General features: G+C 39.4%; 1 protein-coding gene and 1 pseudogene across 2 annotated transcripts in view; one reads left to right on the top strand and one right to left on the bottom strand.

Annotated features, from left to right (window-relative positions):
• Positions 1–20276, top strand: part of LOC308631989 (large ribosomal subunit protein uL23-like) — a 491218-nt pseudogene that overhangs the window by 240453 nt on the left and 230489 nt on the right. The window lies entirely within an intron of this gene.
• The window catches only part of GREB1L (GREB1 like retinoic acid receptor coactivator), a 122655-nt gene that overhangs the window by 47899 nt on the left and 54480 nt on the right, over positions 1–20276 (bottom strand). The window contains exons 7-15 of the mRNA XM_081263579.1: positions 20010–20138; positions 17214–17330; positions 16241–16360; positions 15039–15176; positions 12518–12703; positions 8360–8686; positions 7151–7279; positions 6448–6582; positions 3763–3960 (exon numbers count right to left, since the gene is read on the bottom strand). Of these exons, the coding sequence (XP_081119705.1) occupies positions 3763–3960; positions 6448–6582; positions 7151–7279; positions 8360–8686; positions 12518–12703; positions 15039–15176; positions 16241–16360; positions 17214–17330; positions 20010–20138 (1479 nt within the window). The remainder of the gene's footprint in view (positions 1–3762; positions 3961–6447; positions 6583–7150; positions 7280–8359; positions 8687–12517; positions 12704–15038; positions 15177–16240; positions 16361–17213; positions 17331–20009; positions 20139–20276) is intronic.

Raw genomic sequence — 20276 nt, 5'->3', positions numbered from 1 at the left:
CTCCCACCTGCACCATTTGAAAGCAGGGAGGACTAGAATACAGTCACTGATATTTCCTGTATTCATCTCCCCATCGTGAACAGAAAATGGCTTACATTTTGATTGCATCAGTATCCTAGAGTTCTGGTGGGATGTGGAGTCTCCCTGAATGAGAAGAATTATGCTATAAATGCAGATTTTAAAAAAAGACCCTGAAACAAAAGCATTTCCTGTAGTCTGCATTAAATAATCCTTCTCCATTGCTCAGCCCAGCAGATACAAGCCTATTTGAGCAAGCTTAAAAATGTTTATCCTATTGCCTTTCTCTTTTCGCCTTGGAATTCCTTCCATAACATTTTCTTTTCCCTTCCCATGCTCCCTCCCTTCTCTCCTTTCTTTCTTAATTAGAATGCGAGTTGAGGTATCAAATGTTTCACTTTAGTGCTGGGTCTGCAACAACTCGATGGTTTCTATTTTCATCTTTTTACTTTGAGCCACACATGGGCTGCCAAGGATGTGCCCTTTCTACATGACCTGGCAGCTCTTCCCGGCCTTGTGCTTTTCCTAGCAGGCTGGCTGCCTTCTTTAGGGAAGGAGGCAAATGGAACCAGAAAGAAGAGACCATGGACATCACTTTTCCCTCTGCCCATTCCTTTCTTCCCCCTAGACTTCCATTCAAACATTAGCAGAGCACCTGATGGTGTCAGGCCCAAGAGAGACCCTAACTCAGGCACGAGGCATCCAACAATGAAAAAAAGGGTCCTTGCTCACAAGGGACTGCCCTCTGTGACTTCAGACCAACTAAGCTCTCCTCAGTTGACATGATAAAATTGAAACCGAGTCAGTTGATTTATTGGGAAGTCTTTCTGTTTCAAGAGCTATGATATTTAAGAAATGTTTTAATGAACAATTTCTCTTTACATTTTTTAAATACACGACAGCAGAATGCATTACAATTCTTATTACACATATAGAGCACAATTTTTCATATCTCTGGTTGTATATAAAGTATATTCACACCAATTCGTGTCTTTATACCTGTACTTTGGATAGTAATGATCATTATATTCCACCATCATTAATAACCCCATGCCCCTTCCCTTCCCCTCCAACCCCTCTGCTCTATCTAGAGTTCGCCTATTCCTCCCATGCTCCCCCTCCCTATCCCACTATGAATCAGTCTCCTTATATCAAAGAAAACATTTGGCATTTTTTTGGGGGGGGGATTGGCTAACTTCACTTAGCATTATCTTCTCTGTCTCCACCCATTTATCTGCAAATCTTAACATGTGTTTGGGTCTTTCTCTTCTGTCAATTGGTATACGTTCCAAGAAGGTATTTAATTATCAATACAAATAAATAGTTAAAACATGAAACACTATGTATTTTTTAAGAATGCTGCTTACAAAAGCTTTTCATGTCATGGAAAAATATGTACACTATGATGTCCCAAAAGTATACAGGCAGGGAAGACAGGCATCAAATGACATATTAAGTTATTTGTTAACAATAAAATATTTACAGTGGTTATCCTTAAATGGTAGAATTACAAATGCTTATTTTTTTTTTCCCTGTTAGGGACTGAACTCAGGTCTTGAGAATTTTAGTTACACACTCCATCACTGAGCTCTACCCTCACCCACAAGTATTTAAATTTTTCTGTTATTTCCTTTATTTTTCAAAATAAAACCATAATTATTTTTCTATAATAAAATGAATAAAGTAATTTTAAAGATAAATAGAAATGACTATTTTTGTGCAAAAATTTTAGCATGTATACCAAAGTTAGATGTGAATAATTTTTAAAATACGTTTTGCCTGAAATTTCAGAGTCCCAGCTTATGTAAGTGGTTAGATTCTGGTAACTTTCTAAAGGATAACATCCCCCCCAAAAAAAAAAAAAAACCAGTAATTTTATTATGCTCACCAAAGTGTGGGTTAGGGACTCGGGTATGGTTGGGGTAACAATCTTAATATGCCTATTTTAGAAAAATCTGAAAGCACTGAGAAGGGAAAAGGAAAGACCTACACAACTGTTCCATCCATACAAGGCTTTATTTAGGGACTTGCATTTATTGGAAAGGTGAAAGTGCAGGTCACCGAGAGGTTATTTCAGGAAAAAGCTCTGCAGATGATTTTGTCACTCTGAACAGGTGCTATGATGTGTTTGTTCAGATATGACTTGGGATATCAGATCACAAACAGGAAGGCAGCAAATGCCAATGGGTGTGAGTAAAACAGCTGAAAGAGAAGGCACTGCCTCCATGTATGGAAGCAGAAACCCCAGAAGAAATGAAAGGTCTGGCTGCTGGTTGGTGTCATGGAAGCCCATTCATTTCCCACAATGGAGGATGTTGGCATAAAGAAAATGCAGAAATGACCAGTAGCTGAGAAAGTGTAGCATCCACTCTTGTTTCTGGAGAGGAGAAGGCATTTGACCTTTTCTGGCTTAATCACTTTGGGTCATTTTGTAACTTGGCATTCAGAAATTTAGACACTAAAAGAAAGATTGCCTCTGGACTTCCAGAAGTTGTTGGCAAGACTCTCCATGTGTCAGTCACGACCACCAAGAAAGATTCAAGAGAGGGGAAAACCTATTTTCAGCTTCTTGAGCCTCTAGAACTAACAAGGGAAGATTTCTTATATAGCCACACTACTCAAAGTGTGGTCCTCTGACCAGCAGCACTGGGACCCCTTGGGACCTTCTTAGAAATGTAGAATCTGGACCCTCCCCCAAATACACTGAAGGGGAATTTCCATTTTAACAAGATCCCCTGTTGTGATTTGTATATAAGATAAAGTCTGAGAGATACATTATAATAGGTGTGCAACATACAAGCCAAATTTTAAGCACTTCTGAATTTTTCTGCATCCTATTTTCAAATATATTGAAAATAAAAATTCTTTAATGTGGACAAAAGATTCATCCTCCAGCTAAAATCTCTGTGTGTGTGTGTGTGTGTGTCTCCGGTTAAGGTAATCAGAAGCAACTTGGCATTTATAATTTCCTTTTCACACCTAATTTACACAGGCTAGCATTTTTCAGCTGTCCAAATTTTCTCAACTCCTATGGTTTTCCTGCAACTCTAAGCAAATTTTATTTTTAAAGGGGATATTTCTTGCCACAATCTTGTAAAAATTTTGCTTCCTACTTTGTACTTTAAAAAAATTTTTTTTTTTAGTTGTAGGTGGACACAATACCTTTATTTTATTTATTTATATGTGGTGCTGAGGATCAAACCCAGGGCCTCACATGAGTTAGGCAAGCACTCTACTGCTGAGCCACAACCCCAGCTCCTAACTTTGTACTTTTAATAATGAGACTTCTCTTTGATACATGGAGGAAGGTGCTCTGGTTTCTATGCTGAAAATGTGCTGGCAATATGTAAACTGTCCATGAATCTGCCTATGAGAACCTGACCTGTGGGGGCAGAGAAGGAGCTCAGATGGCACCAATCCCACCATCCCCACAGGGCTGTCCTTGCCTTTATAAATGAATGACCAGATTTCCAGTCCCACTGATTACATCACAGATTTAACAGTATCTGGGAAACCTGCCCATCAATTTACCCTTGACCATGAAAGGAAACAGGAAAAAGGTCAGAGTACTTTGAGGGAAAACTTGGAGATAAATTCAAAGTAACACTTAATGTGCTTTTATGGTTTTTATTACTGAAAAACATTGTAAGTGTCCTCTAAACAACTGGATTAAACAAAAGACAGAGGTCAAGGGAAATCCCAGGCTGGACCTAGAAAGAATCCTCTCCAAGAGTTCACTCTTACCTGATTGTCGAACCCGTTGAAGAGTTTGCTGGACCAGAACCTCTGATCTTGGGACGATGATGATGAAGTCTACTTTGCTGAAGTGGCCGAGGTCCAGGCTCTGGCTGCCACTGTCTGCAATAGCACACACCTGGGATAAGAGTTTTCTGGCAACCGTAAGCTGTGGTTGATAAATTTGGAAGGTTTCATTATCTAAATCTAAAATTAAAAAAAGTTATAAGAACAAGATTAATTTACTTCTGTGATAGCCACTATGAGCCATAAGGGGGACATAACACACATGTTCTATTGCCAAGAATTCTCACTTGCTTTTCTCATTCACTATGAGTTTTAACAGATTTGCCTATTTTCTCCCTGAAAAGCTGGCTGAGAGGTGTGCTCAGGAGTTGGATGTAGGAGTTTTGCAAATGTATTATTTTAAAACTGATGCACTGTCTTGCAAATGCCTACTTCAGTATCCTTTCCCCTGGCTCAGAGATGGTGGAGACAGACTGCACTGTCCCAGCTGGAGCCAGGATTCATCTGGAGAAAGGAGAGAGTTTCCAGTGTTTTTAGGAATCTGAGCACAGGCCAGTACCCAAGCCCAGCTCAGGGAAGGAGGTGATGCTGTAACTATGATAATGCTGAGTTCCTTTGTGCTTTTCTGAATGGCACCGCGGTAAGCATTACCTCTTTAGCAAGTTCAGTTGCAACACATTCTGAAATTCCCCTCCTGGTGACCAGACAACTTCGGTCATGAAGACATGACCCTGACCTTTCTTCCCACTAGACTTAACTTTGCCAGTTCTTGTGACCTGGCAGACCTAGGTGGTGTAGTCAACGCCAGCACTGACACCAGTACTATCTGAAGAGACCTGACACATGACAGCCAGCTGGCCTCTAAACAGGTGATGTATTACAAAACATTGTCCAGATACTCTATGCATGTCAGCAGCTTTTTATTGCCAATTATAATCAAGCAAGTAATCTCCCATATGCACACATGCGAGCGTGCACACACACACACATTCTGAAAGAAACAAGTTTCATCAGTGAAACAGCTGAGCAGGCAACTACCAATTTTTTTTTTTTTTTTTGTATTGGGGATTGAACCCAGGGTGCTTTACCACTAAGCCACATCCCTAGGATCCCCCCTTTTTTTTTCTTTAATTTTTAATCTTGAGAGAGAATCTCCATAAGTTGCTGAGGCTGGCCTTGAATTTGCAATTCTGCCTCAGCCTCCCAAGTCACTGGGATTACAGGTGTGCGCCACCACAACTAGTTGCCAAGTTTCGTTTAAAGGCTTCTTTTTCTCAGGAACACATGTAGGCCCTTGGAACACAATCATAAGGCCCTAATTAACTTGTGCTCATTAATGTTTTCTAATAGCAAATTGCAATGTAGCTGAGGCAGACAGTAGTCACAATACCCTACCTACAATTGCAAGTGGAGATTGATACAGAAAGAACCCACTGGCAAAGTTCAAAGCTGCGAATTTTAATAGTAGGGTTGTGGATGTAGCTCCGTGATAATACATTGCCTATCATGCACAAGGCCCTGGGTTCAATACCCAGCACAAAAAAAAAATTTTTTTTTACCCACAAAGACTACCAGTCAACACAGGTCTACAGGCCTGTCCTTCAATGTGGTCAGACTAAAACTTCCTTTGTTCATTTCCCACGTTGGATGCGCAGGAACTAACATACACACAAATTTATAGAATTAGCAAAGTTTGCAGTTTGCTTAATTACTGTGAAACAACATTTCCTAAACAGGGAACTGAGGATATGAACTTGGGGGTCTGTAAACAACCTGAGAATTTTAAAATTCTAAACTTGTTAACTTTTTGTTAACCATTCAAAACAGTTCATGTAAACACATTTTGGATCATCTGGATAGCTGCTTTCTTACCAAATACCATGCAGGACTCAAAACATTTTATGGTATGTATTTGTACTTGTCTTTTGGACTGAGCTGATGCCAAGCCAGGCTGCTTTTTATTGCCTGAGGCAGTCCTCACATAGAAACCCAGGGGAGGCCAACTCCCTGTCAACAGCATCTGATGAGGGTGTTTCCTTTCATTCTTCCTCTAACTCTTTTTCCTGTCTTTTTCTATGTTGTCCCTGTCAATCAGTGAATTGGGGGAAGGAATTTAACCTGAAGGAATTCAATCTAATGACCCACGGCCTTGTCCCAGACCCACAGTCCCCCCTCGGGCCCCACTGGCAAGGCAGCTGACGGTGCTGGTACTGCTGCTGCCTTCCAGGAAGGCCTCCCTCTCCCTGAGATAATGTGGGTTTTACAAGTTAGAGGAGAAGTGAAGGAGCAGGAGCCAGGGGCCCTGCACAACCTGCAGTCTAGTTTCTTTCAAGCCGCTCTTTGAAGCCCTCAGCAAGTACAACAACTCCCTGGGCACAGCTGGTAAAAACACTGAGGATCCGGGAATCTTCCAAGGAAAAAAGAGACTATTTGGGGATAAAGTATTTGGTTTTAATTTTAAGAAAGTTTTACTAAGAACAAGGCCTTTGATCCAGGCCACGCCAGGGTAAGGCATTTTTAATTTGAACCTGATTTACCAGGTAGACAATGAGGAAAAAGCCCTTTCATGGTTGATGAGATTTGAGAATGCCTCAAACCCTGAGTGACTGAGCTTCGGTAATGTCTGTCCCAAGGACTGACTCCCTCCTCAGCCTTAAGTGACATTACCCAGATTTTGCGTGGGAATCATAGCAGCAGCCTCCTGAGGCGACACACATTCATTAAGATCCCCATTGAAAGGGGTGACCACACTGTCTCCTCTTCTTTGTTGCATTTTTTCTAGCAGCTTGTCCAGGTCATCACCTATGTCAAAATAAAGTGGAGATAAGCAGGTTACAAGAAGTGAAAGGCTTGTATGGTTTTTTATCTGTCTCCCAAATTGGGTCATTAAGATTTGTGGGTCAGCCAGCAATTTGTGTCAGAGTTTATACTTGGCCATCTCTCCATGGAGTCTTTACAGCAAGAGCTGCCCTCCTTGGTATTTACCTTGTGGGTGTCCTGCTTACAACTGACATGCTTTCTTAGGTTGTATCTCTCTTGACTTCCATAATATTCAAAAGCAGGAACAATGGGATTATTCTGTCTTCACATGACATATCAGAAAACTTGAGATCCAGGGAGAGAGAGACTTGCCCAAGGTCACTCAACAAAGTCATGGCTGAGCTGAGGCTTTGATTTTAGTACTGACTGTCCTTTCTCTGGACCCCATGCTGCTTCCTGTGGTGTTAGTCACAAAATACTGAGGATAAACCATTCCAAATGAAAGATCAGCTGGCAAGCTTAAGCTCCATCCTCATCTTGACAGGCTAAGATTTAAATCCAATCACACTGCAAGGGGCTGGCAGCATGGCCGAATCTTACCACCACTCACCTAATGACGTGGTTTTGAAATGTGATGCCAGGAAACTGACCTTTCCTGTGATGAGCTCATAACTAATTTCTTTCAAAAACTCACTTGTGGTGAGCATGCTCTCTGCCAGAGCCCGGGACTGATGCTGACCTGAAGAACAGAGGACAAGAGATGACTCATCAATGGGACAAATGATGATCACTGGAACATTACTTAAAATAGCCACAATTGGAAACAACTAAAGCGTTAACTATAGGGACTTGGGATAAGAAAATCACGGTAATGTAAAAAGATGTGGACAATTCAGCAGCATTTGAAATGTCACTCCGAGGACTACAGATAGCCTCAGAAATGTTTATAATATGATACTAAGTGCTGTTGGGATAAAATGATGTACTTTATGTTTATCACTGTGAAAATGTACATATACATGCATTTAAAGACTAGGGAAGAATATGGAGAAACCTTATAAAACTGTGTGTTTGCATAGTTGTAATAAACATTTGTCTTAAAATATAAACTTCCATTATTCTTGCAAATGAAAATGAAAAAAAAATAAATATATCACGCTGCCTGGTGAAGCTTTCAAAAAATACATATAACACAGAAGATAGACAGGGACAGGTTTTGCCAAAGTGAGGGCGCTTAGCCACTGTGGTCGAAAGAGGTGAGAGCCATTCAGTACAGAAAGGCGAGAAGCAAAGTTTAGTCCAAATGGCTACACAGGGTGGTGCCTGATTTAAAAATCAGCACAGAGGGGGGTGGAAAAAAAGACTGTACATTTTGTAATGTACTAACTTTCTGAACATCCTTCAAGTTGATGTTACAAAATAGACTATTCAGGGAAGAAGGGAATGCATGAGCTAAGTTTCTGGCAAATTTAACTAACTGGCATTGACCACCTGTGGCACTGGCTTTATCACATGCTAGGGTGGTAACATTTCTAAAACCTTTTAAGGACAGAAGTTACATGAGACAAGGGTATCTGTTACTAGGGTGAGCTTTGACAGAAGGCTCCCACAGGAGCAGCTGACAGGGGCACAGGCCAAGTTGAGGGCGACAACACTTGCTCTGAGGAGAAAAGGAAAAGTTAAAATTAGTAGGAAAAATCCAAGTGGAAGCAATCAACCAGCAGCTGATCACGTCGATACCTGAAATACCCAATGACTATTTTTCAAATGGATGGATGATTAAATGATGCATTAAACTAACAGACAAAACATGACTCACCTAACACCACTACACAAAATTCATTTCCTCTGATTTTCGATGTACAAATTGCCACAACATAATCTGGTAGCTTCTGGTAGTGTCTCATTTCACTGAGAATCCTCAGTGTCTCTGAAATGCCCTCCGCCAAAGAGTTTTGGGTCACAATCACATGAACCAGATCTTGAGACACGCTGGCAATTAATCTAGCAAGCCAGGGGAGTTGTCCTGGAGACACAGGTATACATGGAGCGCCCATCTGCAGAGCTCGCTCTCTCAGAGTAAACTCCTGCATGGCTTTCAGCATTATTTGCTCAAATTCTTCCCTGAGAGGTATCTGATCAGGACCTATAGTGAAGAGAATTACAGCTAGAATTATAAAAATCACAGGTAGGAGAGAGAAACACGCACCCATCCATCATTCTGCATTTCTCCTAAGCCTACTGTACTTGGCAAGTAAGCACCTCTTCCTACAGTGGAACCACATATAGAGCCCCTACTATTTCCCATGTGAAATTTCTTTCTCTGATGGCCTCATGTAAAAAAAAAAATTCTGTTCTCCTTTATTCTATGTCTGATCTTCAAAAGAGAATATACAAGGAGAGAGAGTCAATTCTATTGTATGCCCAGGGAGAGGGGCATTGCAGATAACATATTTTGCAACATATTAACCTTGGCTTTGTGGAAATTGTTAATGACCAATATGACAAGACGCCAATCTGCTTGTTTATAATAAAATTTAGGCTCCAATAATTTCTCATTTTATTCCTAGGCACTTTGAGAAAAATGTTTTCATGTATTACTTTTCTATTTAATTTTGACAATACTATCCACAGGAAAATTCATTATTTTTCATTCCAAAATTATATGTTAAAACAGTCTCACACTTTCCCCAGATAGAGAATGCTTTCATCATCTAGTTATTCTCCTGCATTCTGGATTGTTAAATATGGTATTTGGCCTCTTCCACAGCCATAATAAAAACTAAGCTTATACTGCAGACTGGTAGACCCTGGAATTCAGGGGATTTTGTTTAGAAAATTCAATCAATCTTTAGAACAAAATAAGCAATTCAACATTTGACTTCCAAGAGACACAAATAAACTAAGAGTTCTACATTTACTTTAAATTAAAACCAGTGACAATATATTCACTCCTGGTATTCTGTCATTTCTTTTGTTGTGTGAATCTGAGATTTGTAAATGGGCTCCTGTAAGCAGACAGACTCCTAAGTGTCTGTGATATGAGACCAAGCATTAACTTCAGAACCTGGGGCTAAAATTCCCCTAGGAAAGAATATAGAGATAAGAGCCTAGACTTCTGTTTTGGAAGAAGGAAACCCTCAGAAATCATTTTTTCCTATAATGACGATTAAGTACCCTCTTGGCCCTGCCCATCTTTTCTGGGAGAATAAGAAAATGAAGGGTTTAGCAATGTTTTTTTTTTTAAGATAAGTGAAGTTAAATAAAATATTATACATTTAAAAAAATAAATAATTTAAACCAGGTGCCATGGTACATGCCTGTAATCCCAGCTACTTGGGAGGCTGAGGCAGGAGAATAGCAAGTTTAAAGACAGCCTCCACAACTTTAGTGAGACCCTGTCTCAAAATTAAAAAATAGAAGGGGCTGAGGATGTAGTTCAGTGGTAAAGCACATGCCTATCATGTATGAGACCTGGGCTCATTCATCAGTACCACCATCAAAAAAAAAGTTTAAAAAGAAAAAGTAAAAGCATAATTTAAATTGGAGAATAGAAACAGTTTTTCCAGATTGGTTGGGAGCCAGGGAGAGACAGGAGAGTAGATGTTTCTCTTCTATACATAGAAACAGCAAGTAAATTGTAATGTTCACATTAAGTTTGTTTCTGATGTCCTATCCAAATACTTGCTAGGGAGAGATGGATGACAGGTGATCTTTTTAAAAAAACAAACAAACAAACAACAACAACAACAACAAAAACTCCCAAAAAAAACACCCGGGAGGGCTGGAGTTGTGGTTCAGTGGTAGAGCACTTGCCTGGCATGTGTGAGGCCCTGGCTTCAATCCTCAGCATTGATATAAATAAATAAATTAAATTAAATAAGGACCCATTTACAAATAAAAAAATATTTAAAAAAACACCTGAGGGGTTCACAAGACTTATGATCTCCATTCAGCTTTATCAAACTGGCATCACAGTAGTGGTCACTAGGTACATACACAGCAGTCAACTCACAGAGGTTAGATCTGTCTAATTATATCAAATGAAGGGAAGGTGGTAATCCATTTAAAACTTCCTTCCACTAGAATATATGACAGCTCAAAAGCAGGTGGCCTTGTCTCCAATCCCCTGATGTTGCTCATTAACAACCTGAAGGCTCAGAAGCCTAGTTCATAGTTGTGTCTATAAGACCCATTCCAAACCAGGATTGAGTGGCATGTTCTATTAGAAAGTATAATTAATCTCAAATATAAAGGCATTCTAGGAAAATAAAATTATCCAGCATATTCTTTGTATCCTCAAATTCACTTTTGTGGAGTTTTGATGGAATTATCATTAGGAACTGGAGAATGAGGGAAAATTCATTCAAGTTTAAATGAGGGAAGAGACTCCTTAGAGTGAAATCCTTGCTTCCAATCATCAACCATCACTACTTCATCCTTGCCCTTTACAGTAGACTGCAGCAGCCTTTTCTCCACTTTTTGCAGACTTGATAATTATAATGTTTTTCCTTGAAGTCCTGGTATCTTCAGGAATTTAGTGAGTGTAGCCCAGGCTTCAGTTCTCACAGCTTTTTGGACAGAACAACCCTAATAGGAAAATACCAGGTTCCAACAGACCCAGAGCCCTCCAACAATCTCTGGTTTGCTGATTTCATTATCTACTTCAAAAGATTTCAAGATTGTGAAATATCTGAAACATTTCTTAAAAGTGACTGTAGTGGAAAGGCCTGTTCCTTCTGAAGAATCTTGCTTCTCTTCTTTGTTACCTCTAAGAAATTGGGCTACTAAAGTATCAAAAACTGTCCTTTCCAAAGTGTGGATTTTTAAAAATGTCTATAATCTATGGCAGGCTGGGGCTGTAGCTCAGTGGTAGAATGCTTGCCTAGCATGCACAAGGCCCTGGGTTCCATCCCCAGCACTGCAGGAAGAAAAAAAAAAAAAAATATATATATATATATATATATATATATATATATATATGAAAAGAAAAAGTATGTATAATCTGGGGCATATATGAAAATATTCTTGCTGCCTTCTCAAAACCTCTGGAGAAAAAATTATTTTGAAGGATTCTAGAACAGCTAGTTGAGAGAAAAATAAATCTTAATGTACTAAGTTTAAATTAAAAAAAAACTATTCTGGCTCACTTAAAATTTTCCTAGAAAAACTGTTTATCCAAGTACTTTATTATATCTTAATACCAGAGTATTTTTAACATAAAATGTTCATGAAAGTGCACATAAAATTTTTCACATGGAATTTTACATTTCAAACATTTTTCCAAGGAAATCAGTGGTTTGAAATCTCTGGATGAGGCAGAAAGATTGCAAGATTGCCTCAACCACTTAGTGAGACCCTCAGCAACTTAGCAAGACCTCAGGAACTTAGAGATACCCCCTCTAGAATCAAAAAAGGGATGGGGATGCAGCTCACTGGTAAAGTGCTCTTAGGTTCAATCCCTAGTACACCTACAAAAAGGAAAATATGATAGGACTACATCAAAGGGGTGTAGTAGGAGGAAAAAAAATGGATGTGGGGCTGTGCATAAGCAACATAGAAAGGCTAAGTGAAAAAATGGAAAATAATTGCCAAAGACAATGGCTAAGTTTGCATCTCAGACGGCAGCTGTGCTTTCAGAAAGGTGGCCTGGCCAGATTCTTCAGGAGAAGTGAGCCATAGCACAGCCCTAGAAGGTTCTGCCTACATCAGAACTTTGGACCTCTCTGGAGCATCATGAGATTGGACACTAGGTGGAGCAATTCATTTCTTTTAAGTCTCAAATAAAGGGAGGGAGAGGACAAACAATGAAAGGAAAGGGGAAGTCAGAGAGGGTGGGATGGAAAGAGAAGAATGTTAGAAGTGAAAGAAGGAAAATAAGAGATAGTGGGGGGGTGGTGAATGTGAGCAAGGAAACACTAAAATGCAAAAAAGTATAAATACAGTCACTAACAAATGATCATCAAAAATAACTTACCTAGCCGCACAAGATACTGTATCGTCAGAAGGATCATGTTTTCCACGCTCAGGAGTTGGCTGCCAGTCAATCCTAATTGTTCCAAATCTTTGTTTTCCAACTGTGGAATCTTGTAGCAATTCACAAGCAGGGGACTCACAACAATGTCACCAACATTTCCATAGAAATAGGGTAAAGTGCCATAACCTGTCCCAACAGAAGCAGGTTCAGTATTTGTTTCTGGGGTCCAACCAGGACCTCAATGAGGAGCAAAGATGCTTAATGAAATTCCCTGTTCTCTGAGACAGCTATCAAACAAATCACTCAAATACAACCATCCTGGGAAATGCACTTGAATGCTCCAAATTCTATTTCTATATCAAATCAGATGAACACAAAGCAAAATACACAAATTGCATTATCTGTTTCCCACAGAAGGGACACGTTAATATATTTCTGCCCTAGAAGACTGATGATTTTGCAAAACATCTCTATATTATTTGTAAAACTGAGATAAAATATTTTCTGATTAAGTTCCTGACCAATATTTTTTTCAGATGAGAAAACAAATAAACAGGGGCTGGGATTGTGGCTCAGCGGTAGAGCGCTCGCCTAGCATGGGCAGGACCCAGGTTCGAACCTTAGCACCACATAAAAATAAAGGCATTGTGTTGTGTCCATCTACACCTAAAAATAAATATTAAAAAAACACAAATAAACAAAGAAGCTACAATAACATGTTACACTTCCTGAGGTTTGAGGGGGAAATGTAAGCTAAACTTGCTGATCAACAGCAATAGTCTGCCAATAGCAGGTACTTAGAAATTCTTATTCCTGGGCTGGGGATGTGGCTCAGGCGGTAGCGCGCTCGCCTGGCATGCGTGCGGCCCGGGTTCGATCCTCAGCACCACATACCAACAAAGATGTTGTGTCCGCTGAGAACTAAGAAATAAATATTAAAAAAATTCTCTCTCTCTCTCTTTAAAAAAAAAGAAAGAAATTCTTATTCCTTTGCTATCTTAGCAATTTTGGTTAGGTTTTCTTCCTGAATGTCAGTACACAGCTTCAAGTTATCTTAGAAGTAGATAAAATGAAAATATGCCCTGTTCTAGTGATATGGCAGAAAGGAAAATTCCTCTGAGACTTTCTAAAGAAAGGCACCAAAGGGGCCCCACACTCTCCGTATCTTTCCAAGGCTTAGTTGCACTATGCTAATATTCAATAGGAACTTCCTGACCCATGTGGAATTTAAACAACTGGGATTCCCTCAATGCCTGCAGATCCAGGATTAGTGGATAGGGTAGCCTGATAAAAGTCAGGGCTTGAAGCAAAACCAAGTTGGTGGACCCAGGCCAACCACAAGAACAGATAACAATTCGTGTAATCACATTCACCTGTTTTATCCTGGAGGTAAAGCAGACAGACTCCTGGCCTGGCTAACCTTGCCCCAGCTGGGGGACTTTGGATGTGGATATGGAAGGCATTTAATTAGTTCCGGAATCTAAGGGCCCCCTGCATTCTTTCTTTCCTTTAACTTTCTTTTAGTTGTAGATGGACACAATATCTTTATTTTTATGTGGTTCTGAGGATTGAACCCAGTGCCTCACATGTGCAAGGCAGGTGCTCTACCACTGAGCTACAACCCCAGACCAGCCCCTGCATTTCTATACCTCCACTTACAGATATCCTTGAAGGGCTCAGACTTTATAAAGACAGTTTATAAAGAACTGATACAGATGTAGCTCAGTGGTAGAGCACCATAGAGAACCATCCAGGCCAGAAGTAACAAGCCTAGGTCATAAAGAGAGCCAGATCACAGAAAGGTAACTCCAACACCACTACTGACCGTATCCTATGGTATGTGTTGACCAACTTGCCCTATGGGATGAATGGTTTATCAAAACCCTGGTTGAGTGCCCCTGAGTTCAATCCTTAGTACAAAAAAAAAAAAAAAAAAAAAGACACTGATTCATAGGTGATTCCCTATGGTTCAAACTTATAGCTGTGGGGCTTCTTGGTTCTCTTGTATGAGGTCTGGCTTAGCTTATTTCCTTTCTCTGTGGTTTGGCTCCCTTTGAGGGTACTGTCCTCTCCCCATCCTATCCATTTTTAGCAACCTCCAGGACCCAACTTAGACACCACTTCTGAGTAGTTCTTCTCAGACCCCTCCAGGGAGAAGCAAGTCGTCTCTCCTCTGAGCTCTTGCAGCTCTTGGTTGTGAACCTCTGCCAGCTCACTTATCCCAGTGTGTTGTAATGTTATCCCAGTGTGTTGTAATGGCTGTTTACTGACCCCAGTGGTTAGTGAGGGGTCAGACTCCCCCACTACGCACTGCTCCTTGAGGGCAAGAAGGCTATGCCTTATTCTTGGCTTGTAATCACATGTGTCATAGAGCATGAAGAAGCTGACCAATAAAAACTGAAAAAAATCAATAGCAGGGTCAATGAATACACTCATGAATGCATGCATAAATCCCCAATGAAATGGAGAGACATTCCTAGACTCCAGAGGACACAAGCACCTTGGAATTCCTTCGCCTTACCTATCAGAATTACTGGTCTCACTCCTGAGTTACTCAGCAGGTTTTCAGGAACAATTACCGTTTCCCCTGCAGGAATGGGCCGAGGCTGTAAAATTCCAGTTAATGGGGTCTGGGGAACTGGGGCAGATAAAAGGGGTTCTGGAAAAAAAAAGTTGTTTGACAAGAAGGATTAGACATAAAAGCTAAACGAAATACAAAGGAAAACAGTGCAATTTAAATACTTTTACTGTAGAAATTTTAGAAGTCTAATGTTTTATTAGTTTTTTAAATTAAAGTAATTCATGTATATTATATAAAATTAGAAGAAAAACAAAGGGAAGGATAAAAAAAATCAACCATGATCATACGATCAGGCGATAACTACATTTAGTATTTTGGAGTTTTCCTTCCAATTGTTTTGTTCCACATGCAATCTTTTGGATTATGTTTTGGATTTTTATCTACCCACCCGTCCAATTATTAAAGTCATATTTTTGCCCACTGTGTAAATTGTGAAAAGAACAGAGAAGGAAGGAAGGTAGAAGGATAAATCATCATTAGTCAGTACTACCTAGAGGCAAACCACAGGAACATGGTGGCATAATTCTTTTGCATATATAAGATATCTCTATTCAGTCTTTAAAACAACTGATTTAAATGAACTTAAAATTTTAAAGAATCCCACCTCTGTTTTAGGATCAATGTACCTAAAATGGTCTACTTGGTACTACAGGGTTGACAAATGTTTTTGAATGTTTAATTGTAGATAACAAATGGCCACGGATATCCAATGTTTGGATAGTAAGAGAGCGAGCCAGTTGGGTTTTTCATTTTCTAGCTATGGATGGAACCATCTAGGCCAGAAGTAACAAGCATAGGACATAAAGAGAGCCAGATCACAGAAGGGTAACTCCAACACCACTACTGACCGTGCCCTATGGTATGTGTTGACCAACTTGCCCTATATTATGAATGGTTTATCAAAACCATGGGTTAAAAGTAAACCAGAAGTTGAATTAAAATCAGTAGTGATGGTACCTGTGTTTGTAGGGAAGGTAGACATAATGAGGACAAAATATTAGCTACGATCAAGATCCTTACAAATTATTGAAATATGATTGATTAAAGAAATTTATCTTTAAGAGTTCAGGGAAAGAACAGGAGTAGAAGATACCTCTGCTGATTTAAAAGAAACTAAAACCCATCAGCTATTAAATTCTTACCAGGTCTTGAAAGAGGACGAATTGTAGGAACAGGTGTAACTAAACCAGGTTGGGGGACAGGTGATCCAGGGTACCATCCCCGGTGTCGTTTCTTTGGTGGTCCAGAAGTGAACATGGTAGCTGAAGACAAAAAGAAAAGGCCTTATCCTCAGCAATGTGGAAGAAAGAAAGAGTGCCAAAGTGACATAGCATCTTTACTTTGCTTTACTCAGAAGGTCTAAGTCAGTCTGCTATAAGTAAAGATAAAATTAGAAAAAGCACATTCATACCAACATCACACTAACAATACCTAACATTTGTATGTGGTTTTACAGTTTACTATCTTGTGCAGATTATTTCACAACCATGTGGAACTTTAGGTCAAGTACTGTTACAATCATTTTGTGGACAGAGGAAGGCAGGCTCAGATTTGCTTACACTTTAGTCAGGAAAAAAAAAAACTTGTTTTTTTTTTTTTTTAATGCTTTCTTTTACTTCAGTTTCAACATTTACTTTCCAGTTAGACTCTTCCGTGTAGAATCACCAAGATATTTCATTACTACTGTTCACACCAATCATAAACTTTCAAAACGCCGTATGACAAGCAAATTGAAAACTCTAATAGAGTGTGTACTGTCAGACAATTTATCATTCAAAAACCTACATCATGTGTGGTGGTACGTGCCTATAATCCCAGCAGCTCAGTAGGCTGAGACAGGAGGAATACAAGTTCGAGGCTGGTCTCAGCAACTTTGTGAGGCCCTCCACAACTTAGCCAGACTTTCAGCAACATAGTGAGACTCTGTCTCAAAATAAAAAATAAAAAGGAGTGGGGATGTATCTCAGGGGTAAAGCACACCTGGGTTCAATCCCCAGTACCCCCCCCCAAGAAAAAAAAGAAAGAAAGAAATAAAGAAAAAAGGGAAAACAAAAACCTGTAGCATTTCTACTATAATTAATTGCATCATTTCAAACCCTAAGATGGGTGTTGTACCTTGGTCTGCAGATGTGTAGCTAGGTCTTGGCGACAAGGAGTAGTTCCCTGGGCGGGCTGGAGTGGAGCTGGATGCACTGCTCTTCCCTCCATGGCTACTGTTCCCATTTGCAGCATCTGTAGAACAGGAGAGGCTCCTTTTAGAATAGAAGCCGGCAAGACACTGCTGCCTGTGAAGCTGCAAACACCTGATAGATTTCCTGCTTGAGGATGTGAAGATTCAAGGAAACCTCACTGATAGGATTCAGCTCAGTGGCATAAAACCAGTGACAACCATCAGAGGGACACCATTATTAACATTAAACATCACACATGTCAATTAAGAGAATTAATTTAAAAAATGTCACCTAAAAATAATTTCCTAGGATATAAAGAGATCTTTGAGGGTCACTTTTTCAATGAAGTCTTTGGAGATGGTGGGTTGAAAGAAGGGAAGACTGTTATTTGTATTATTTTAATTTTGAATGATAGAAAATTTCAAACATATACAAAAGGAGAGAGAATAGTATATAAACTTCTACATACCCACCATCCAGCTTCAACATGTATCAACACACTGCCCACCTGGCTTCATTTAGACCCTCTACCTCCCTCCCCTGCACATACACACATACATGCTCTGAATTATTTTGAAGCAACCCATTTATCATAAAATTTCATTCCATAAGTACTTCTGTATGTTCTGCTAAAAAATAACTCTTTAAAAACGTAACTATAATATTATTATGCTTAGAATTAACAATGATGGATAATTTCTTAATATCATCAAGTATTTCATCAATATTCAAATTTATCCCAATTATCTTGAAAGAGCTTTTATAGTTGGCTTATTCAAATTGGGATTCAAAAAAGATCTACACATTTGAATTTATTTGATAAGACCCTTAAATTTCTTTTAATATATAGGATTCCCCTTCTTCTTTCATTCTTTTTTTTTTTTTTTTTTTTTTTATCGTGGTGCTGGGGACTGAACCCAGGACTTTGTGAACGTAAGACAAGCACTCACTCTACCAACTGAGCTATATTCCCAGCCCCCTTCTTCTTCTTTTTTCTTTCTTATGATTAATTTTTTTCTTTCTGATAACCTAGTAGAATTTCCCATTTTCTGGATTTTGCTGACTGGCTGAACTTTCCTTTGTTCTCTGTATTTATTTCCAATAAACTAATTGTTAGATGTAGAGGCTTGATCAAGCTATATTCAATTTGGGTTGTTCTTTGGCAAAATAAGTACTACTATATACTTTCATTATGAAGCACATAATGGCCTCTGTTTGCAATATTAAGAGTGCTCTATGGGTTCCATAGTTGTCAGCCTAATTCTTGTGTTATAAAGTTGATCAGCAACTTTTTACTCTAATGGTTTTAGCAACCAAGATATTACTACTGATCCATGACTTCGTTGATTTTCTTCATGCAGTGAAAACCTGAATTCAGTTTGTTTCAAGCCTGTAATCAAATCAGAAAGTAGGTCCTGTAAGAGTTGTTGGGCTGGACTAGGAACATGAGTGGGCTATGTAATTTATGATGCCTAAGTGTTGAAAACTTTCTAAAAATGAAACTTTGTCTCCTCATTCTTCTTATACCATTTCTTCTCTTTAAACATTGGACTTTCTGGGATTCCATCCTTATTTCACAACCTGCTTCACACTACATCTCTCCTTGGCTGATGCTATTTACCCTGACGATTTTAACTGCATGTTGATGGCTCAACCCTATCCCACCAGTCGTGATTTCCCTCTCTGGTGGATTAAATGACTGTTGAACAGCCCCACTGGATGTCCCAGGAAACCCAGACTCGCCATGTTCACACAGTCTCCTCTTGGAGAACCTGTTCCTCCATCTGCATTCCGTCTCAGGTCCATGTGCCTAGAAAGGTGGATGTCAGCTGAGATCCTTTCTGCTTTATGCTCACATTAATCACTCAAGACCTGCTGAATTTACTTCCTGAGTAGTTCTCCAATTTGTCTCTCCAACCTATTATCACCCAGGCCAAGGACTTCATCATTTCTCACTTTGACTATTAAAATGAACTTCAACTAATTTTCCTACTCCCTGAGGCCTTCTAACATGTTACTGCCCAAATGATTTAGCTCAAGTCGTTCCTTTGCTCCACAAGTTATAGAGAGTAAAACCCAGGCTTCTTAGCCTGGTCTCCCAGGACTCTGTTTGCACACCACTAGCTAACCGCTTGCCACTTTTCAAGTTGCACATTTTATGGTTCTAACAAGTCCAAACTGCTGGCAGATATCATATGATCATGATATTTTTTTCCCTTTTCATTCTCTTTTCCCTTTAATCTTTGTTTCTGCTATTCCCTGAATTTGAAATGTCTTCCTTCTACTCCTTGGTACAGTTCATATCTTCTCACTGTGAAACACTAAGTTCCTCCAAGAACTCATTCTTGATTAGTCCTTAAAATGCTGGGCTTCAGCACATTGAAAATATCTTATATAGGCCCATTTCCCTTACTAGGTTACAAGGACATTTGTGGCAAGGCATTATGCCTTGTTTGTTTTCATATCCTCAGTTCTTAGGTGCCCAAGAAATGTTTGTTCAACAGAATCAAACTGCAGTATCTCTTCTGTGTGCCAAATGTCATTCTGACTCTTCTGGATGGAGCACTGAGAACACAAAGCTTTGTAAAATATTACATTATTATAGACAACCCCACTTCTGTCTTTAAGTGGCAGTTGGAAGCAGCTTCTGTTTTCGTCTATCAATTTGTCAATTAAATTTCACACAAGTCTTTTAGAGACTATGTATTTGCTAAAGAAATATAAGTAAGGAAAACATCACCTGCAGCATAAGTCTTCCCTACAACCTGCAAAGATAAAGCCAGTGGTTTCACAACATTCTTATTCCGGGTCAGGTCCTGAGCGCCACTTAAATTGATTGCAGAATTAGCTGGACTGAGAACCGGCGAATCTTTAAAATGAAAGAGGTTGTTTAAATTAGCAACCATTTATATGTGCAGGAATGAAGTTACTTCAATAAGGGTGAATTGAGAAAAAAGCAGATTATAGGATTTCAGATCTTTCCTTGAACTATTCAAAATTTTTGGAA

The sequence above is a fragment of the Spermophilus citellus genome (assembly GCF_964194105.1).
Source record: "Spermophilus citellus genome assembly, chromosome: 12".
NCBI lineage: Eukaryota > Metazoa > Chordata > Mammalia > Rodentia > Sciuridae > Spermophilus > Spermophilus citellus.
Note: the sequence above shows the minus strand (reverse complement) of the source record. Positions and strands in the feature narration are given on the sequence as shown.